This window comes from Strongylocentrotus purpuratus, unplaced genomic scaffold (genome assembly GCF_000002235.5).
Source record: "Strongylocentrotus purpuratus isolate Spur 01 unplaced genomic scaffold, Spur_5.0 spur5_scaffold_5, whole genome shotgun sequence".
Taxonomy (NCBI): Eukaryota; Metazoa; Echinodermata; class Echinoidea; order Camarodonta; family Strongylocentrotidae; genus Strongylocentrotus; species Strongylocentrotus purpuratus.
The window spans coordinates 17,354,927-17,376,257 of NW_022145611.1; the positions used below are offsets into that span (position 1 = coordinate 17,354,927).

At 37.4% G+C, this 21,331-nt stretch overlaps 1 protein-coding gene across 2 annotated transcripts; it reads right to left on the minus strand.

Moving 5' to 3' along the window:
- Nucleotides 1–2,244: 2,244 nt before the first annotated feature.
- On the minus strand, nucleotides 2,245–20,988 carry LOC594381 (spermatogenesis-defective protein 39 homolog). Of its 2 annotated transcripts, XM_030998775.1 has the most exons (16): nucleotides 20,865–20,988; nucleotides 17,001–17,102; nucleotides 16,248–16,365; nucleotides 11,677–11,963; nucleotides 10,191–10,274; nucleotides 9,605–9,687; nucleotides 9,200–9,361; nucleotides 8,315–8,454; nucleotides 8,027–8,054; nucleotides 7,338–7,411; nucleotides 6,741–6,831; nucleotides 6,069–6,200; nucleotides 5,080–5,211; nucleotides 4,500–4,586; nucleotides 3,886–4,077; nucleotides 2,245–3,389 (listed from the first exon to the last, which is right to left on the minus strand). In XM_030998775.1, the coding sequence occupies exons 4-16, from the start codon at nucleotides 11,792–11,794 to the stop codon at nucleotides 3,369–3,371; spliced, it is 1,344 nt and encodes a 447-aa protein (XP_030854635.1). In that variant the 5' UTR covers nucleotides 11,795–11,963; nucleotides 16,248–16,365; nucleotides 17,001–17,102; nucleotides 20,865–20,988; the 3' UTR covers nucleotides 2,245–3,368. The 2 variants fall into 2 exon arrangements, with proteins under 2 accessions (XP_030854635.1, XP_030854636.1); XM_030998776.1 differs by lacking the exons at nucleotides 11,677–11,963; nucleotides 16,248–16,365; nucleotides 17,001–17,102; nucleotides 20,865–20,988 and adding an exon at nucleotides 10,688–10,812.
- Nucleotides 20,989–21,331: the final 343 nt, after the last annotated feature.

Sequence of the window (21,331 nt, forward strand, 5' to 3'; positions counted from 1 at the left end):
CATAAAAATGGCAGTAAACAATACAACTTTGGTTTGGATCATATAAAATCTTTATTATTTCATATTAATTTTCACATAACCATATATGTGTATTTAAATTCATACAGGATAATCACTTTGAGCTGAAAACATTAATGCATTGGATAATCAATTCATCACAATATAGCACTTTGGGTAAACAATAAAAAACAAGCAAAATTTGACACAGCCATACACACCACATACATAACACATGCATATTGGAATGAGATTGTTTTACATGTGAATATTGGATAACATAACCATGCTAGGGTTCTGCATCAAACTATACCTAAAACTTGTTTGTAACAGAAGGCAGGTACAAAATGTCTACACGTATGATATTGATTTCCGGTATTGGTACAAACAGACTTGTTTTGCCAATTTAAAACCTCTACTTTATGGATGAAATGCATTATTTATATTGACTTTTTTCATCCCATTGAAGTACCATTATTTTATAGATGAATAAATAAAAATCATGCCGACATGAAATCAATTCCTTGCATGATCTATTTCATTAATATTGTTACAGACTTACAGTAATCTAGCAGTGGTTGCCATCTGGCACTTGGTAAAATCAGTGGACTATGTTATTGAAAGCAAAGTTCAATTGAGTCTACTTTTTGAGGATAGGGGATAACAAGAAGGTCAAAAGCACATGATTTACGAGCTGGAGGAAAACCAACCAACCAATTGATGGATATAAGTGTTACTTCACTAAGAGTTAACAAATATCTTTACTGTTTGTGTACGACATAGAGATCCGTAAGGTTACATCAATTTCAGGTGCCATCTAAATACGTAAGATAATAATGCAGAGATTTCAAATGATCACCTACATGTACTTTGATCTTGCGAAACATGATTTGAAGTCTAAAGAAACAATACTGCATTATTATTTTTTATTAGCATGAAAGCAGGGGGGGGGGGGGGTAACATCTTTTCTGGTGAGCAGCTTCAGAAAATATTGCAAAGTTTTTAATGCATCGATTCTATGAACATTTGAGTATAATTGTAGGTTATTTCAGTTTTCTATAAGATATTAATAGTCTACCTATTATGATGAATATTCAACAGGGGAAAATATACTCTGCTTAATCTTTTACATAACTACATCAAGTCAGTTCTAGAAACGCTCAAACTCCTTGTAAAATTGACCTATCTTGATGAATATAGAAGGCAACAAACTACTTTACGGTAGTTTCTTGAGTTCTTACAAAAACACCATACAGGTCTCTCCTGCAAGAAGCTTACTATCTTCAATGTCACTCTTGACTTGCATGTATATCTCGAGAAGCAAGCATTGTTCAATTTATATAGGTTTTCATAATGTCACCAAGGGCTGGTAAACGGAATAAAACACAACATTAAATTTCAAGCGCAGCTGACAATGCCGGGAATTTTAATCATACATGATTATCTTTCATCTTACATGTACTACATTAATTCATTGTGAATTTTTCACACAGCTAGCTAACAAAATATCAACTCTCTATAAAACAGCATGGAATTTAAAGGTAATGCAAAGTTTTGGTATAGGGTCATGAATTTGGTTCAAATGAACATATTGGAAGCATCTACGATCCTACAATATTAAGTGGTCGTTGTCGTGGTCGAAATCGACTCTAAAGTTATGAAATAGTAAATAATGAACACTTTATGTTAAATAGCTCCCTCTCAATGTCAAGATATTAATTAAGTTATAAAACAATGTTTATTGACTAAAATCGACCGATTAGTTATTCTCGTTCGCAAATTATATACCACAACTACATACTCTGAGATTTTCATAGTCGTAGCTACCATTGTTCGACCGTAGGAACTATTTGAAATTTATCAAAATTTACCGGGAGCACCAGTAAATCTTTATATTCAATTTTTCTCGAAAGCAGAAGTGTTTTAGGGGCTAAAATTTTTGGTGTTTTTTCTACATCCACAGGGGCATCCAAATATATAAAAATTGTAAAGAATCACTATCCACCCATTTTCCAAAATTTCCCAAAACTTTGTATTAAGTAGCTATATCCTCTATATGACTCCAGGGAATAATTTTCCTGGTATCGCATCGCAATTTGCTATGCATTTTTGCATGACTGCTATACAAAATATCTTTTGTGTAGCAGTTTTCTTCCATAGAAATGTACAGAATTTCATTTGAAATATTTATCCATCGGCTGAAATTGCTAATCAAAAAATTTGAGGAAAATTATTCCCTGGACTCCAAATAACATAGTCCATATGTCTACATCCACAAATTTTATACACTTTTCAGCTCCTTCATTGGAATCCGAGCACTCACAGACAACACAGTACTGAAAGACAATTTTGAAACTATGATCATATCAATATCAATACACACAAAATGGCATACCATTCCCTCTTCCCACTAACCACCCTTCAAACAATACATGATGTAGACAAAGTCCCTAGACAGGCTAACAAAGCACTCTGCTCCAAAAATTCTGTTTGGTAAACAGAAATAGACATTTGAATGCCCTCCAATAAATGCAATTATTAGGCTCTACACCACTTCTATAATGTTATACTTCTATGTATCTTCAACTTATTTGCAACACTAAACAACAAAAAAAGATTTGAGTCAACCCTCTCATTCTATAACGTTGTATTTGATATTTAGTGAAAAATTTGATCAGGTTGCCATGTGATCTTCATTCATTTTTTGTGTACTATGCATTATAGACATGTATCTCTATTTTTGTTGAATAAATTGTACTCTTTTCCATTTCACACACAGTAAATGTTCAGAGTCTGGACACAATCATACATCTATGGGAATGTATTGTATACTGTAAACTTTTCTAACAGGAATTTTCTATTCCATATACATGCCATCACATCAGTCTGAAAATCATATTGATAATTTCTTTGAGTAAAATGCAGAAATAAACTATTTAACATTTCCTTGTTAAAAAAAAAGAATATTCTGTGGGGGAATAGTGCATAAATCTTCTAAAATATATAAGAATACAATTGAAAATTCATGTACAAAAATTATTATTCTTTGGTGTGTTTGGTGTGTTTCAGAAGAAATTTTCTTGCATTTGATAACCTTTGAAATTCTACAAAGATGTCCCCTATTCCAAACATGTCTAAGCTTTACATGTGATTTCCTAAACGAAAGCACAATACATGCATGAATTATCAACAAATTGCAAGATTTTAGAAATGTTTCATGAGATGTCTTACATTCTTTATAATTATAGTTAATTTAAATTTCTATTTTAAATAGTACCTTCTCATAAAAATTGATGACAAGTCATGCAGCATACTTCCTTTCATGGAAAAGGGTTGGCTTTGTTGAAGATCATAATACGTCCACTCCAAGATCAATTCTTCCATTTGTGATCCTGTTGAAACAGAAATTACACAGAGTTTACGACATGTACAAAAACCTGATTTTATAGCATTATAAAGAGTAAAATCATCTCACTTCAGTGTTGCATGTTTATGGTTGAATGTAATCCAAATAATATACACTTACACAAATCCAGTCCCAGAAGGGATCATTCACACTTTAAAATAAATATAAAATGAGATGATAATTTAAATTTGGTTAGAATATACAAAATATTAAAACAAAATTAGTTTCCTACCTTTCTTCAACTACATATTTAATCACAGGGTTCCGTAATTAACAGTAATATTTTGATGAGAAGACATATAACCTTTATTACGGTATGTTACAGGTACAGTATTATGTAATGTTACATTTCTTATGATTCATAGGGGCTTTTATGTAACGGAATGTATTCCGAGACTTATCTAACCATGGACCATACCATCCAATATCGTAAATATACTTCAATCTACGTGTTATAATCTTCCAAGAGGAAGTTGACTCACCGTGTTTCTTAGGACAATTTCAAAGTGAGTATCTGCTGGTGTGTTGATGACTTGAGGCCTGTATGACAGAAGACGCTGACGATCTTTGAGCTGAGCACATGTATCTATCACGACTGCATGGATCTTGAATTTGGATGCCAAGGCAATTCTTGACTCTTTATCTTCAATGAACATCATGTACTTGGCAATGATCTGGAAGACAAACAAAGGCATTTCTCTAAGCCTAAAATCTTATGAACAAATCTTTGTAAAAAAGTAACAACATATTCTGAATTTGGCATGCAACAACCAGTCTTAATTAAAATGTACCGGTACAAGGGTTACAGGTGTTTGTAAGAAAATTATATTGACTTTAAACTACCTCAGATGAGGCAGAAAATTTGATCTGGAATGCATCACATTTGGGATTAAGTTTTCTGTGATATGGGTGTTAGAATTGAGAAGTCAGACAAATAAAATTAATCTGGCTCTGAAAAATACTAAACATGAGTTAATCCTAACCTTAGTTTTCAAAGAAAGATATCACAATTTAACAAGACACAAAAGTAAAATATAAAAAATATAAAATAAACACCCCCCCCCCAACAACAAAAAATAACAACAAATAGACTTACCTCTGTAGGTGCCTTGACAGTTATAAGGATGTAGACAACCTGGCTAAAATTAACTGCTGCTTTTATCCTGGCTTTACCTAGCCAGTTCTATAGAAGAAAAAAAATGAAAAAGTAATCGGCAACCCAGATCATGGCACAGCAGCATAGGACTACATGCAAACGGTGTAACTGTCCAGTAGTTGTTTTTAACACTTGGCTATTACATAGCATTTTAAATTCAGTAATATTGATTAATTTGACATGTGTTTGTGTATTATTATTGTGACACATTGCAACAGAAATATGTCTTTATCTCTCACTCCTTATTTCTTTGAAATCATTTGATGCATTTAAATTTCTGTTTTCCTTTTGTTCTATTTACAATATGGCATTGGCAATAAGACATTGTTTCAACTCTTAACAAGCTCGTGCAATAATACAGCAGAAATTTGGTAAAATCTTGTATATGTACCTTGCTCATAATGTATCTTTTCTTTCTTCCCATTACCGGTACTTCTTCATCCTAATGCATCGATCATATTTGAAATACTTTCAAATTTGTTCACTTAATTGTGTAAATGTTGAAAATAATTCCACTTACTTTGGATGTTAATAACGATTCCACCTGATTCCAATCCTTGAGTTTTGACCTTGCCAGCAGCGCTTGGAATAAGTACTGTTTATCAGAGAGGTTGAATTCTCTCTTCAGGGTCTGTGGATTACTCATGTCGGCCTGTAGAGGGACGAAGCACACAATGAATTAAAACACAGTTAACAACTAAATTATTAATTCACCTTGCAAACGTTATGTTTTTTGTGTTTTTAGTAATTCAAGAATGAAAGGTGGACTGGGAGAACACTTTAGGATGTAAGCTTTGATATGTCACATTCTTAAGAAACATAAATACGGACAATTCAATTTTGTTTACATACTTATACAAAAAAAACTTGGTAAGGGTATGAATAACTTAGTTCTTAACTGTACATCAAATTGAAACTACTTGGTTTCTTCTTCATGTTTATCAATTTCCGTATTCATAATGGTAAAACATACCCCTTTGATATTCATTGAGGTACTCAGTGACTTATATTCCTACTGACTATAAATAGTGCAATTCTATCGCAAACCACTACATTCTCTTTTGATGTCCAATAGGTTTATCAATCACTTCACACACAGTCAGATCAAAACTCAAGAAGAGTATTAACTCTATGTGAATTTATTACTCTTTTGGTTCATGGCAACAAATAATGCATTTTATTATTTCAAAACCATTAAGTCATTCTTAATTTCCAATCCATTACTCCTATCTGAATGTTCAGGGATAGAACAAACAGCATACTAAAGGTTATTCAAATACTTACATTATGTTAATCCACATATAATTTACACATTGACAAGGCAACAGACCAAGATGGAAACCAAGAACTAACTTGGAGGGGTATATTAATAAATGGCTTGGAAAGACACTGCAAAAGTGTACTATGATAGCAGAAAACAGAGATGTGTGGAAAAAATGTTGCAATCAACCTCTGAGCTGAGGGAAGATACCTTGATAGACAATTAAACCCCTTTTCATCCCATCTTACCTCAGAACTAGCGTAATGATAGAGGCAGCAATAGAAGAGAGTTGTGATGACTGGTTGAAAGTATAACGATGTCTTCCTGGGGAACTCTCGGAATGGAAACTTCCCCTCCAGTTGATACCTCTGATCTCTGGGCTGCATAATCAAGAGAGGATAATGGGATGGTTTTGATATGAGTTGCCCCTAATAAAAAGCAATTTCTACTTCATAGGATTGATCAATGTGCTTCCAAACATCAGCGTAACCCCTGTTGTAGAATTCACTTCAAATCCATTCACAGTCCATCCGGTAATTCAGTGTACTGACAAACTCAAATTCCTAAATAAGATGGAATATCTTGCAGGGTCAATTCCATGACACTATGGGGCATTGCAAGAAAGTTGCGATTGATTGCCTGATATTTGCAATTTATTGCAACTCAACTTTCTTGCAACGCCTCACTAGTCTCCTAAATTTCCTACGATTTTGTTAGGATTAAAGTTTTAAAAATCAAATTAAGTTAATTAGATCTAGCTTTTATTGCAAGAAAGTTGAGTTGCGATAAATTGCTAGACTTACGCTTGATTTGGGGGATTTGCGATTTCTTGCAACTTTCTTGCAACGCCCCATAAGAGTTAGTGAGCAAGATTGTTCTCAACTACATCATGGGTTGCTACAATAAATCAGGTGACTTACCTCAATCTGGAGTTGTTTGTTGAGAAGTAGAACCTGTTCTTTGATTATGTCATGTTCTGCAGTCAAAGATTCTGATCGCTGGAACCACTTCCTGTACAGGGTAAAAATACAAATATCACCAAAATGTAGCGTAATATATTCTGCATAATTCATTCATCTTAGACTACCGGTACTGGACTGGTACAGTGATGAGGACATTGATGAGATGAGTGGTCGTGGTAGTGGTAGTGGTGGTGTTGGTGTGGGCCTGGTGATGATGCTGGTGCTGGTGCTGGTTGTAGTGGTGGAGGTGATGATTGTGGCAGTGATGGAAATGATGATGGTAAGGGTCATGGTCAAGTTGATTACAATGATGTTGAAAGTGTGATGATGATGAAGATGATAGTAATACTACTATGACACATATCTTTTGTATATTGCCATCCACCTATAAAACATGTTCAAGGCACTTACTAATATCATCCTGCACTATCGCACTAAAAAAGAACCTATATTTTTCGTTATAATTCCCAGAGACCATGATAAAAATGTTATTAAGCACTTTTCTTTGAGAATGAACAACAATTTTGTTCTCTCATGTCATACATGGCTACTTACGAATTGCAATCCATTATTCTGGTGAGCCTTTGTTGTGGGACATCAGACTGGTTGGCTAATTTGTACCTCCACAGCTAAAAACAAAAAGTAAAAGATATATGAATAATCACACAGCTCGTGTGTTATTGACAGAAAGGTAAAACCATGTCATAACAGCATGTACAGTATACTGTTCAGGAAAAGAACAAAGTTGTTAACTTGGAGTAAACTGCCTCAATCACAATGAAGTTACCCAGAGAATCTTGCAAATTAAACTTTTGTTTGTTTACATTCTTGCCCTATAATGTACAGTTTCTAAACCACATGCTAATATTATACATTAGAAAGGTAAAACCATGTCATAACAGCATGTACAGTATACTGTTAGGAAAAGAACAAAGTTGTTAACTTGGAGTAAACTGCCTCAATCACGATGAAGTTACCAAGAGAATCTTGCAAATCAAACTTTTGTTTGTTTACATTCTTGCCCTATAATGTACAGTTTCTAAACCACATGCTAATATTATACATGTTTGATGTGTGGAAATGAATCAAAACATAACCAAATATAATTTAATATATGTATATAAAGAATTCATAATTTGTCTTTCCTCACTGCATGTCTACAAGAAACCAGTTAAAAAGGAGGCAAATTTCCTATTTTGCAAGTAATAACAACATTGATTAAATAAAAAACAAGAATAACTCACCGCAGCTTCTTCAACTCTCCCCAGTGCTCTGTAACAAAATTAGACGAAACATGAACATTTCTCAACATTCAAATATTTCACTAATGAGTTTTTGCATGTAAATTTCTGTTTTAGTCTTCTTCTTTTTTTCTTCATAAATGTTAGTTCCGACTGTTTTATAATACTTGTTTATGTCTACCCCGCAGCACTGCATAACTGCACATCAACTAATCTTTACATATATGTTAAAAATATGTTACATGATTGAGATATATCAGCATCAACAGTGTGAACATACTGACTACTCACCCTAATTCCGCTGCAACTGATTCCTCCTTAGTATGGTAAGACTTGAGGAATGCTATGTATTGGTTGACAGCCGCTGGTCTTTTGCTTAGCTCCTTGTAAAATAAAGTTTTACTAAGGGTCTTCTTCACGAACATCACTACCTGTGAAGAGAGTAGACGAGACGAGGACCAGTATTTAAATGTACAGAAAAAGACAGCTATTCATGAACAATGTTATCATCATCATCATCATCATCATCATCATCATCATCATCATCATCATTATAATCATCATTATAATCATCATCATCATCATCATCATCACCATCATTATCATCATCGTCATTATCATCATCATCATCATCATCATCATCACCATCATCATCATTATCATCATTATCCTCACTATTATCAGCATCATCATCATCATCATCATCACCATCACCACCAATCTTAATAACAATAATTATAACAACAACATCACATCAACAACTGCCATCACCATCATTATCACCTTTACCATCATGAACATCGTCATCATGAGGAAAGTATAGAAGGAACAGCAGTCCAGCACATCAATGATCATCTTCTAGCATGATATTGTGCATTGATGGTAATTAAAGACACAAGGATGAATACTAATATCATCGTCATCATCACAATCATCATCATCATTGCTCCTTTCAAGATTATCTTCATCATCATAAATATATGATATATTACATTATTACTATCACATTATCATCATCACTTTCCCATGATCATTCTGTCTTTATATAGCTCAACCATAATCTTCCCTATCACCATTTTCGTCCTCCTCATTATCATCAACCTGCTCCTCTTCATCATTCTATCTGCATAATTATCTCCACACAATACCACAAACATCATGCCAAGAATGACTCACTGCAACGATAGCATTTCCGTCATGGTAACCGATGGCAGCATCGAGCAAAGACATCTTGTCCTTGAGTGACTTGTAAGGTTCCAGTGAGTATCTCTCACCGGTGATGATCCGACTGACAGTGTCCGCTACTGGAAGAGCTGACCAGCGCGATTTCTCAAGACTCTAGATGCAAAATAAACAAGCACAATAAATGTAATAGCGTACACCACTGTATAAAGTGCTGACTTCAAAACACGTCCTCTTACTGCATGGTACATGTAGATCTTCATTCCTAAATATGCTTTGGATGAATGCTATATCTCAAACTACAACTACGTTTTCCCAAGTGAAAACAAAATCAATGGAATTCCTTGCCCAAGGCATGGAAGGGTGATATGGACCAAAGATACTGCATGAATACTTTACCTTGATTTTTCTATGCAGGGCAATAATCTCAGCTTGAAGCTTAGCAACCTCTGTCACAGATGGTCTATTATCTTTCTTGGTAGCTACAATCAAAACAAAGTAACATTTTTGTTTATTCAACTTTTAAAGGAACATGAATATTGAATAACAGAATATTCTGTGAGTGTGTAAATGAATCGATAACACAGCAGGAGACCATGACAAGTATTACATACATTTCCTGTCACAAAGTTATGTCTAATCACTGTTTAAAAATGCATTGGCTGGTTAAAGACAACTAATACAGAAGATTAAATGGAGAAGATGATGGAAAATGAATGACAAACATTCTTTAATACATATACAATTAGTTTAAGTATACCAATTCTCTCATTTTTTCCTTCTCACTCTTCCAATAGTACAGTCTAGTCACTACATCAGGAACCCGTTTCACAAAGCTTTTTTTCAATGACAAATGACAAAAATCAGTGACAAGTCTGCTGATAACCAATCAGAAGCAAGGATTTCAGTAGCTTATAACAAAAACTGCCATTTGTCACTGATGACAAGTTTTGTGAAACACCCCCAGGTATTTACTGCTCCTTACCTTCATCAATTGATGCAGTGCTACCATGGTGACTCCCATGCGATGAGCCAGGAGAAGAAGACTGAGATGTATTCTTCTTATCACCTACCAAAAAGAAATAAGACATGTATTAAAGCATCAATAAGTCATGTATTGAAGCATCAATAAGACATGTGTTGAAGCATCAATAAGATACAGCAAGATTTACATATACTGTACATATTAAACTGAGTCAGGTTTACCATGGTTTATTCGATAGAGACTGAAATGCTTATTTGCATCAGTTGTTTACGTCTTAGTGATGAGAGTTTTCTTGACAAGTTGTTCAACATTCCAATACAAATAACTGAAACAAATTAGTCAACATGGCAAATGGCTAAAAGAAGGATTTCAAGAATGACCGAAAGGTCTAGAGACATCATAGGAGCTATTATTGGTCTTTCTCCTACTCAATGACAAAGAATCGTGCAATATTAAACTACTTCCATGTACAACACAACATATAAATACGACTCTACCTTTCAAGCGAGCAACGAGTAACGCATGTGAAATCGGCATTATTTCCAACAAAGGTTAGCTCCTCACTATAAACATGAACCATTTACTATCAGTATCCCTACTGATGTGTATCAGCCAGGGTATGCATATAGGATGGCAACCCTCTCCTTTCTTATCAAACACTTCCTGGGCTAAAGTGGTACTGAGGGTGCAGGTACAAACAAGGAAATTAGGTATTTCCATCCCATTTGTACATCCATTTTCCAACTAGCCTACACCTTTCACCAAATGACTTAATCAAGTTGTTTATTTAATTAATTGTTTAGTAATCAGATTAAAGGTAAAGACCAGTTTTGGAAACGCCCTTCTTAAAAATGAAATGGAAGCTCTTATTACCAATCATGTGAAAGAATATGTTTTAGCTAATACGTGATCATACAAATTTTGCAGGGAAACTGCCTACTAATTTATATATTTGGTAAATTAGTTTATCTATTGGACTGTGAGAGATAAACGCACGTGTCACACACGTGTGCGTAGTCCCATATACATCTTTCTGTGTACAGTGCTTGTAACTTTACCAAGACTGGGCCAAATATCTTATCATTTTGATGATCCCAGAACCTTGCAGTACACACCAATACTTAATGCTAGATGATCAACCTTTCTGATTGATTCCACAACGTTTCTTTCACAATGCAATCGCATGACCATAGCTGGTCTTTATCTTTAAACTTTATTGTCACACCTAAATACTTTTAATGATGTTTGACAATTATAGCGATTCCACTTGAATATGATACCCTAGGTATGACAAATGAACATGAAAAATAATAATGCGGCTTTCTACCCAAGGAAGCTAAAACTCACTACAACATCTCAAAACTGTCCATGCTGAACACACCTAAAATCTCATATGTGAATTGCTCTTCCCACCTCACTCTTCATCAAAAGTTTTAAAAAATTAAAAAATTAAAAAAATTGACACGATAACAAGTTCCCCAGTTACCTAGCGTTGCACTGGCTGATCTGCGATGGACATACAGCCCCTCAGTCCCTGGACCCGTAGCTGCTGGGCTACTGGTGGTTGATGACGTGGCACTGGAACTCTTTCCACTCCCCTCCATCACCACACTACTGCTCCTTGAAGTCTTTAACACCACAGGAACAGAGTTGGATCCTAATGAGTACTTGGGTGTTGATGATGTGCCTCGGCTGACTGGAGGGTGTTTGGACGGCTGGTATTGGATGATCCACTGCTGAAGCTGGCTGCGTGGCTTCTCCCTGTGCTGAATTCTGAAGAAATACAAGAAAAATTTGAATGAAAGATATGTCTTCAGAACAGGGTGCTTACAAGTCATATATATATTTAGTCAAGTCATATCACTAGAGTTTACGAGAGCTACAGTCCGTATTAATCACATGCTAGTTCTCCGCCAGAAAGAAAGGAAAAATTTGAGTGATTCATCATTCTGCATTTATGGATACAAATTCATATCATCCATTGGACTATTTTGATTAAAAAGGGTTAATCTTGTATATGTATCAGGCCTCGAATTACATCAAATTTGGGTCAAGGCCACTTTTTTGAGAGGGCACAAATCCACTGAAACGGGCACAAATCTATCCTAAGGGGCACTAAGGCCAACGTGGAAAGTGCGCGTAAGATCACCTCACGCCGTTGTTTTCAAGGTGGGGGGGGGGGGGGGGGGATATGTGCACCCAGGGGCGGATCCAGGATTTCTTCCTTAGGGGGGGGGGGGGGGCCACTTTTTTTTTTTGTCCCCCCAAAAAATTGCAACGGCTCAGCCAGCCGCTGAATAAGCGGGGGGGGGGGGGGGGGGGGGGGGGGGGGGGGGGGGGGGGGGGGGGGGTAAGAGGACATTTTTTTTTGTTTTTGGTCTCGAAATTTGAAAATTTGACATTTTGTTCCCTTTGGGGAGGGGTGGGGGTGGGGGGGTGAGGTCACCTTTTTAGATCAGCCATTGGCATAATTTTTGTGTGTGTGTGTGTGTTTCATTTAAAAAAAAAAAGGGGGGGGGGTTTGCTTCAAAATACAGACATAAATGTTTTTCGGTCTCGAAATTTGAAAAATTTGACATTTTGTTCCCTTTGGGAGGGTGGGGGGGGAGGGGGTGAGGTCACCTTTTTAGATCAGCCATTGGCATAATTTTTTTTGTGTGTTTCATTTGAAAAAAAAAGGGGGGGTTTGCTTCAAAATACAGACATAAAAAAAACGAAGGGGGGGGTTTTAACGCCCCAACCCCTCCCCCCCCCCCCCTGCGTACGTGCCTGCTCGTCTGAATACAGTTCCCCTCCCTCCGCGCAAAGCGTGGAAGCTTTTACGTTTCATTAAATCATTAGAGAAAGAAGAGGATTCGTTGTACCGTTTTTTACTCTTAATCCTCGTCTAAATCATTCATCGCCCCCCCCCTCCCCCGCAAAGCTCGGAAGCTTTTACGTTTCATTAAATCATTAGAGAAAGAAGACGATTCGTTGTACCGTTCTCGAAAATAATCCTCGCCTGCATGAATACAGTTTTTTGTCTGCTCCTTTTTCTTCATACGTCCTCTTCCTTTACTCTCCTCTATTTTTTTGGCTTTTTTTTTGGGGGGCGCCCCCACTGCCCCCCCCCCCACCCCCCCCCCCCCCCCCCCCCCCCCCCCCCCCCCCCCCCCCCCCCCCCCCCCCCCGGCTACGTGCCTGCGGTCAGATGAACATCTTTTGATACCTTGTTCGTCCCCGGAAACTCATGGGTTGAAGGCAAATTACGGTCAGATAAGCATTCAGGGGCCCGCCTCAGGGCCCTGGTGGAGTCGAGGGTGCGGAAACCCCTGAATTTCAGGGGTTTCAGGCATTTGATTACGGTCAGATGAACATATTTTTATACCTTATTTGTGAAACTGGCAGGATACTGATTGGCCTGAGGTCCAGCGGGCGGAGCCCCCAGAAGCCCATGGGTTTAAAGCATTACATTACCGTCAGATTAGCATCCAGTGGGGTCCAGGGGCAGAGCCCCCGGAAGCTCAGGGGTTTAAGCATTTGATTACAGTCAGATGAACATATTTTTATACTTATTTGTGACACTGGCAGGACACTGATTGGTCCAGCGGGCGGAGCCCCCAGAAGATCAAGGGTTTTAGGCACTAAATTGCAGTCAGATGAGTATCAAGAGGCCTGCCAAAGGGCCCTTGGTTGGGTCCCAGGGGCAGAGCCCTCGGAAGCTCAGGGGTCTTAGGCGTTTAATTACGATCAGATGAGCAATTTTTGATACCTTATTTTGTTGAGAAACTGGTAGTTAACTATTTTTTCTTTCTTGCTCTCTTTCTTTCTATTTCTCTTTAAAATGCTTTTCAAAAAAAAATTGGGGGGGGGGGGGAGCTGGAGGGGGGGGGGAGTTTCTCCCTTTGACGTTTCATTGAATTATTAGAGAAAGAAGATGATTCGTTGTACCGTTCTTGACTCTTTATCCTTTTCTGAATTCCAAGGGAAGCGCGGAAGCTTAGACGTTTTTAATAAATTATTAGGGAAAGAAGACGATTCGTCTCGATCTCGACTACAGGTATTATCCTTTTCTGAACTCAATTCACACCCCTCCCGCGCGATGGGCGGAAGCTATGACGTTTTAATTAAAACGTATGGGAAAGAAGACGATTCTTTGTACCATTATCTCGACTCTTAATCCTTTTCTGATTTAATTCCAGACCCTCCTCCCGAGAAAAATCCAAGTTTTTCACTGATTAAAAAACTGTGAAAACGCACCAAAAAAGGTCACAACGCGAAGTAAAGATGTTGAACCAACGATGGGTAAACAAAACTTCCCGATATTGATTGGTTCAAATAAAAAGGATGGATTGAAAAATTAAGCCTAAGTCATTACGGTTTTTGTGCCAAACGTTTCAGTCATTTGGATGAAGACATTCTTTCATATCTCCGTATCGGCAATTAAGTCACGCCAATTAATTTAGAAGTTCCATAGTGGAAATTAAGTCTCGCCAATAATTATTGTTTTAGATCTCCGTAGGGGCAACAAAGTCTTGCCGATTATCATTGTTTTAGATCTCCGTAGGGGCAACAAAGCCTTGCTGATAATTATTGTTTTTAGAGCTCCGTAGGGGCAACAAAACCTTCCAGTAATTATTGTTTTCAGAGCTCCGGAGGGGCAACAAAACCTTGCCGACTATTATTGTTTTTAGAGCTCCGGAGGGGCAACAAAACCTTCCGGTAATTATTGTTTTTAGAGCTCCGTAGGGGCAACAAAACCTTCCGGTAATTATTGTTTTCAGAGCTCCGTACGGGCAACAAAACCTTCCAGTAATTATTGTTTTCAGAGCTCCGGAGGGGCAACAAAACCTTCCGATAATTACTGTTTTTAGAGCCTCGGAGGGGCAACAAAACCTTGCCGACTATCATTGTTTCTAGAGTTCCGGAGGGGCAACAAAACCTTCCGGTAATTATTGTTTTTAGAGCTCCGTAGGGGCAACAAAACCTTCCGGTAATTATTGTTTTTAGAGCTCCGGAGGGGCAACAAAACCTTGCCGACTATCATTGTGTTTAGAGCTCCGGAGGGGCAACAAAACCTTGCCGATAAATATTGTTTTTAGAGCTCCGGAGGGGCAACAAAACCTTGCCGACTATTATTGTTTTTAGAGCTACGGAGGGGCAACAAAACCTTGCCGACTATCATTGTTTTTAGAGCTCCGGAGGGGCAACAAAACCTTCCGGTAATTATTGTTTTTAGAGCTCCGGAGGGGCAACAAAACCTTGCCGACTACCATTGTTTTTAGAGCTCCGGAGGGGCAACAAAACCTTGCCGACTATCATTGTTTTTAGAGCTCTGTATGGGCAACAAAACCTTTTTGAACATTACAAGTCGGGTTGGCTTACGATGACTATAATGTCGGCAAAACTTTTGTGGATTAAATATTGTGGCCGTAAACGGTTTGATTTTGAAAAGGGCATTCCGGCCAATGAGAGGGGCATGGCGGCAAATTGCCGATTGCCGGTGGGTAATTCGAGCCCTGTATGTATGCATCTATTCTTGTCTGTATTGAACCAGCAGTGGACTAGGATGACAATGCCACTGCCTTTCTTTAAACCCCAAATTGTAAAAGTATGTAATGTCTCATACTCTCATTGTAAGTATAATTCAATTATATCTGCTTCCTACATCACCTTCTAAACACCCCCATTTTAGAAAGATGGATGAGACTGCAGAATGGAGAAGAGTATAAACTGTCACCACATTACAATAAATAGCCTTTTCTGCCAGACACCAGGGGATAGTTTCACAAAGACTAAGTTTTACCTTAACTTAACTTGGAATTAACTATTGCAGGACGTTCATACCACTAGTTCCTCTAAACCATTCCTGGCATTGGTTTCTCAAGGGACATACAAATCATGGTCACAAATCTACATAATTTCTTTTTTGATAGTTCTTTATTGCAAGAGAAAAAATTATGATTATAATTGAGAGATCAATGGTGAGAGCATACAGTGGCATGAACAGCCTGCCATAGTTAAGTCCAACTTAAAGTCGATCTTAGTCTTTGTGAAACACTACCCTGATGTACTAACTTGTTATTCCTCCATCCATGCTGAGAGAGTTTGTCCTCTCATTGTCAATGTCCAAGCCAGCATCCTTCATAGATTGCTCAAAGGAGAGGGGCTCTTTTTTGCCTCCATCAGTTGAGTCCTACAAGAGAACAGTAAAATTGTCATAAAATGAAGACAGCAAGCAAGGTTTAATGCAATACACAAAGTGAAAATTAGTGTTACGTTGAAGGTGCTGTACCTTATGAAGTGACAAATGTCAGGTTACAAAGAAGAGAGAAAGTGTATAGTTAATATATACATGTTTAGAGAAACGGAAGGAATGAGGAAAGAGATAATTAGAAAGAGAGGTGAAGAAATGAAAATTAGAGACAGAATACATAAGTAGATTCATGTATACAGAGAGAGAGAGAGACAGAGACAGATAGCAAGAGAGAGAGAAAAAAAGAGAGAGAGAAAAGAGAGAGAAAAGAGAGAGGAAAGAGAGAAAAAGAGAGAGAGAGAGAGAGATAGATAGACAGAAACAGAAAGACAAAGATGGAGGAGTTGAGAGGGTACAATGTACAAAGTATACACACACAGAATAGTAAATTCAATGACCTATGTCATCATTATCACATGTGAAAACCTTGTTAATATTAAGCACTAGATACAATCATATCTACCACAATAAGTGGTATCATTGGTACTACTTCAATAGATCTAATACTAGGACATAGCATGATCTGCAAGGCAAAGTTCAAGTGAGAGCAATCACAGGATTTGCACAGTACTTACAGTTGGTGGAGACAATGGTTTATCGTCAAAGAAATTTCTCCTTTTTCCAGGTTTTTCATTCCAGTAATCATCATCCATTTCATCAGTCATATCCTTTCCCCTCTGTCCACGGAAGTCGAGAAGATAAAAATAATCAACTGTTACTTAAGGGAAAAAAACATTCATTCTCATTTATGATGAATTTAACCTTTTCATTTTTTGGGCCTGCAAATGGGACATAGTACCTTTAATCTGGGCATGCAAGTAAAAAACAACATTATAATATTGTCTATTTATCACACAAATCAAAATATAGTGGCAAGAGATGAAAAGCGAAATAAATCGGGAAAAGTATTCTAGTGCAGAAATTGAACAGCAAAGACGTTGTTATAGTAGATCCAGCAACCAAGCAAGGTGGCAGTGTAGGAAGGTGGTGAGTTCATATGAGAAATATATAGCCTCAGGAGTTGAGAAGAATGCAAGAGTCTTCTGGTCATATGTAAACTAAAAAATAGCAACTCAGGAAAGTGTCTGTAATTTAACCAAACCTGATGGGCATAAAACAGAAACGGATCAGGAAAAGGCTGAGGTTTTGCAAGATTTCTTCTCTTCAGTTTTCACGAAGGAAGATTTACAAGATATCCCTTTCCCTTCAGATGTTGAATATGACACTCCACTAGACGACATACAGATTACGTCAGGAGATGTGTTTGATCTACTGCGTAGACTACTAGACTTAAGCCTAATAAATCTCCGGGGCCTGACAATATACATCCCCATCTACTTAAAGAACTAGCAGATGTGTTAGCTCTACCAATTTCTTTGCTGTTCCAAAAGAGTCTTGAAAGTAAACAGTTACCCCAGGACTGGAAATCTGCAAATGTTACCCCGATTTTCAAGAAAGGTAACAAAGGTGATAGTAAAAATTATAGGCAAGTTAAGTCTAACAAGCATTATTTGTAAAATGATGGAGAATCTGGTGCGTAAGCAATTGCTTGACCATCTCATGATGAATGACTTGATTTCAGTTCACCAGCAAGGGTTTGTAGTTAATCGTTCTTGCATCACAAATCTTTTAGAGGTGTTGGACCAGTGGACACAGATTTTGGATGATGGAGGCACAGAAGATGCGATAAATTTAGACTTCGATACGGTGCCTCACCACCGGCTGCTTCTCAAATTAGAATCGTATGGAGTTCATGGGAATGAACTTGCATGGTTAGAGTCTTTTCTGAGTGGACGGCAGCAAAGAGTAGAAATTAAGAGGCAAGCAGTCTAAGTGGGGCAAAGTCCTGAGTGGAGTGCCGCAGGGCAGTGTGTTGGGTCCGTGTTTATTTTTTTGCTATTTGTAAATGACCTTCCAAAAGTTGTCAACTCAAATATTTCAATGTTTGCAGACGTACAAAATTGTATGTCCGTGCTGATACTGCAGATTTAAGAAAGCAACTTCAGAGGATCTGTCATGGATGGAAGAATGGGCTGAGAAATGGCAGCTTTGCTTTCATCCTGATAAGTGTACTGTTTTAAGGCTTGGAAAGTTACCAGCAGAAGCCTCTACAGGCTATTGTATGAAAAAGGGGACAGACTCTGTAACACTATCTGTTACAAAAGTAGAAAAGGACCTCGGTGTCCTTGTAGATTCACAACTATCATTTAAAGATCACGTTTCCCAAACAGTTCTCAAGGCAAATCGAGTACTTGGAGTTATCCGTAGGACATTTATGTACCTCAATACTGATACTATGCTGTTTTTGTTTAAAGGCCTTGTTAGGCCCATTTTAGAATACGGACAGGCTGCATGGTCCCCATACAGATTAGGAGAACAGATGTTGGAAAGCGTACAAAGACGTGCAACAAAGATTATTCCTGGCCTTAGAAATTTGTCATACCAGGAGCACTTGACCAAACTCAAACTACCAACTCTCGTTCATAGGCGTAGAAGGGGGGACATGATCGATGTGTATAAGTACGTGAATGGCTTGTACACTGTGCAAGAGAACTCGAGGTCACTCCAGAAAACTTGAAAAGAAATATTCAAGGCTAGATATAAGAAAATACTTTTTTAGCAATAGAGTTGTGTAACTGTGTAATGGTCTCCCAGAAAACGTTGTGGCAGCTGGGTTGGTAAACTCATTTAAGAATAGACTTGATAGTCAGTGGTCAAAGATAGGCACATTCATGGGGCACTAGAGGGCGCTTTGCGCGCGTACGAAAATCTGAATGGCCTTGCTGCGGTGGGTCGGCAATAATCAGCCCAAAACTTGGATATGGGAGGGTGGAAGGATATATCTTTTTTATAATGTTATCTGGTCTTACCCTTAACCATCCTATGTTTAATCTATGTAGAAATAACATGCGAGTACGATAAGAGAAACATCGGGCCCATTACTGATGCAACTTTTAAAATATTAGCCTAGAAATGACCACCAAACGGAAAAAATTGACATTTTTTCCCGACAAATCTTCATAAAATCTGATTTATAAACAAGTCACATCTAGGTACACTAATACAAATACGATTTTCTGAAAATTCAGGTATTATTTTTTAAGTTTCTTTCAAGTATATTTCTGCGCATTGCAGCGCCAATGTTCTTCACTGCTTCAAAATCACCCTTGAATTTTTTTTTTTGCAACGAATTTGTTAGAGGTCCGCGAGTGTTCCCCGTTCCTTGCGTGTTGAAAGTTTGGTAATACATAGTTTACATTGACTCGCGCACGAAAAATGGTCGAAAACAAAATGTCAAATGAAGAAATAAACAAGCTTTTGTATAGTTATAAGAGTTCTACCGAGGTTTCTTTGTTGATTTAATTTATTATATAGTCTCAATTAGAATTCAGAATTATCTCACTGAAAAGTTAAGAAACCGACGATGTTCTCGATCGTAGTTATTTTCATTTTGCCAGCAGCCGATCTAGCGTTGTTTGGGCAAAAAGCTAGGCCGCTGCCTTCCCACCTCGAACCTTTCCGAATCCCGCTAAAATGGCGCTCTGCGGAGCTCCGAAGCTGCGTTGGTATCGCTGCAAACTCTCAGCCGGCCAGCTCCCCACGACGGACCATTCGCGGTATGGCGAGAGTGTGTGTGTGAGGTATGATTTTGGATTCGAGAACGCACGTAATGCAACCGCGCGCGTCATTTTCAGCTGTCGAATGTATACGACCAATTTTACATGTACGATTTTTAGTACAGATACTTGGTCAGTTTTCTTCTTATATCTTTGGTTTTACAACATTTAAAAATATAATTTCTTCAAATTTGCTCCTGACTCGGTTCAGACTAATTGTGTGATGTGTTTTCAAGTCAATTTTTTGAATATATTTTTTTACATGAATTTGCCTATCAAAGAATGTAAGCCTTTTGTATGAGCCGGTCTAGGTGTTGTCTATTGTCTCATGTTAATTACACAACCTCCTCCCTCCACAAATAGCAGTAACCATGGAAGAATCCTGGATCGATGAACAGGCTTAGACCTACAACATCGTGTATTAAAGTAAAGTAAAGTATGAGAGGAAGACAATTTTTTATAGTTTACTTTTTATTTCCACTTTTAATTCAACTTTTTCAAGAAAGATAAAAGTTGTATTTATCAAAGAGACTGATTTTTTCCTTCATTTTACAAAATATTTTTTATCATAAACTAGAAAATGTACAAGCTTTCTTATCTGTTAACGTCTCTAAAAGTCTGTTAAAACAATTCTATCATTGCGATGACGACCAAGATTAAGAATAGATGGGAATATCATGATGTTCTTCCTTATTCAGATACAGCATGAAAATCATGGGATGGGACCGAGCACAAAATAATAACAAAATCAGACGGTCACTCCCTCTTTCATTTTGTATAATACCGCAAGATGGGAATGATTGTTTTTCTTAGAATACTCACCGATGCTTGTGCCATTTTAGTCAGAATGGATTCACTACATCCGGAAAACAAGACAATTGCAAATGTATTAAGTTGATAGTGCAGTGATACGGCACTTTTCAGTTCACAGCAGCAGGATTATGTACCGGTCATCAATGCATAACATGCATTTCACACACGGCGGATCTTGGATGCACAATGTGGGTGTTGGCTGTCGAGTCTCGCTCAGCTCCCCATTGAGCAAACACAATCATAATCAATCAACGTATTTTGACAAGTTTTATGCTAAATACTAGAAAACTGTGATATTTTCGTGTAAGCTATTTAAATAACTATTCAATTAATAGTAAGATTTTGCCTGACAACCCCTTTTTTTTCTCGGAAAGTCACGACACTAGTATTCCAACTACACTATAATTCACTATAATTATACTCTATATCAAAGGTACGGCCTCCTCTAATTCCCTGCTAGTTATGCCAAAAAAAAG

Bases quoted from the DNA above. Each gene is read 5' to 3' on its own strand.
- LOC594381 (XM_030998775.1), bottom strand. From the start codon at position 11,794: ATGGAGGGGAGTGGAAAGAGTTCCAGTGCCACGTCATCAACCACCAGT. The intron at 8,055-8,314 runs GTGAGTAGTCAG...ATTTTGTTACAG, and splicing joins TCAGTTGCAGCGGAATTAGG to AGCACTGGGGAGAGTTGAAG. The intron at 6,832-7,337 runs GTAAGTAGCCAT...TACCCTGTACAG, and splicing joins AGAATAATGGATTGCAATTC to GAAGTGGTTCCAGCGATCAG.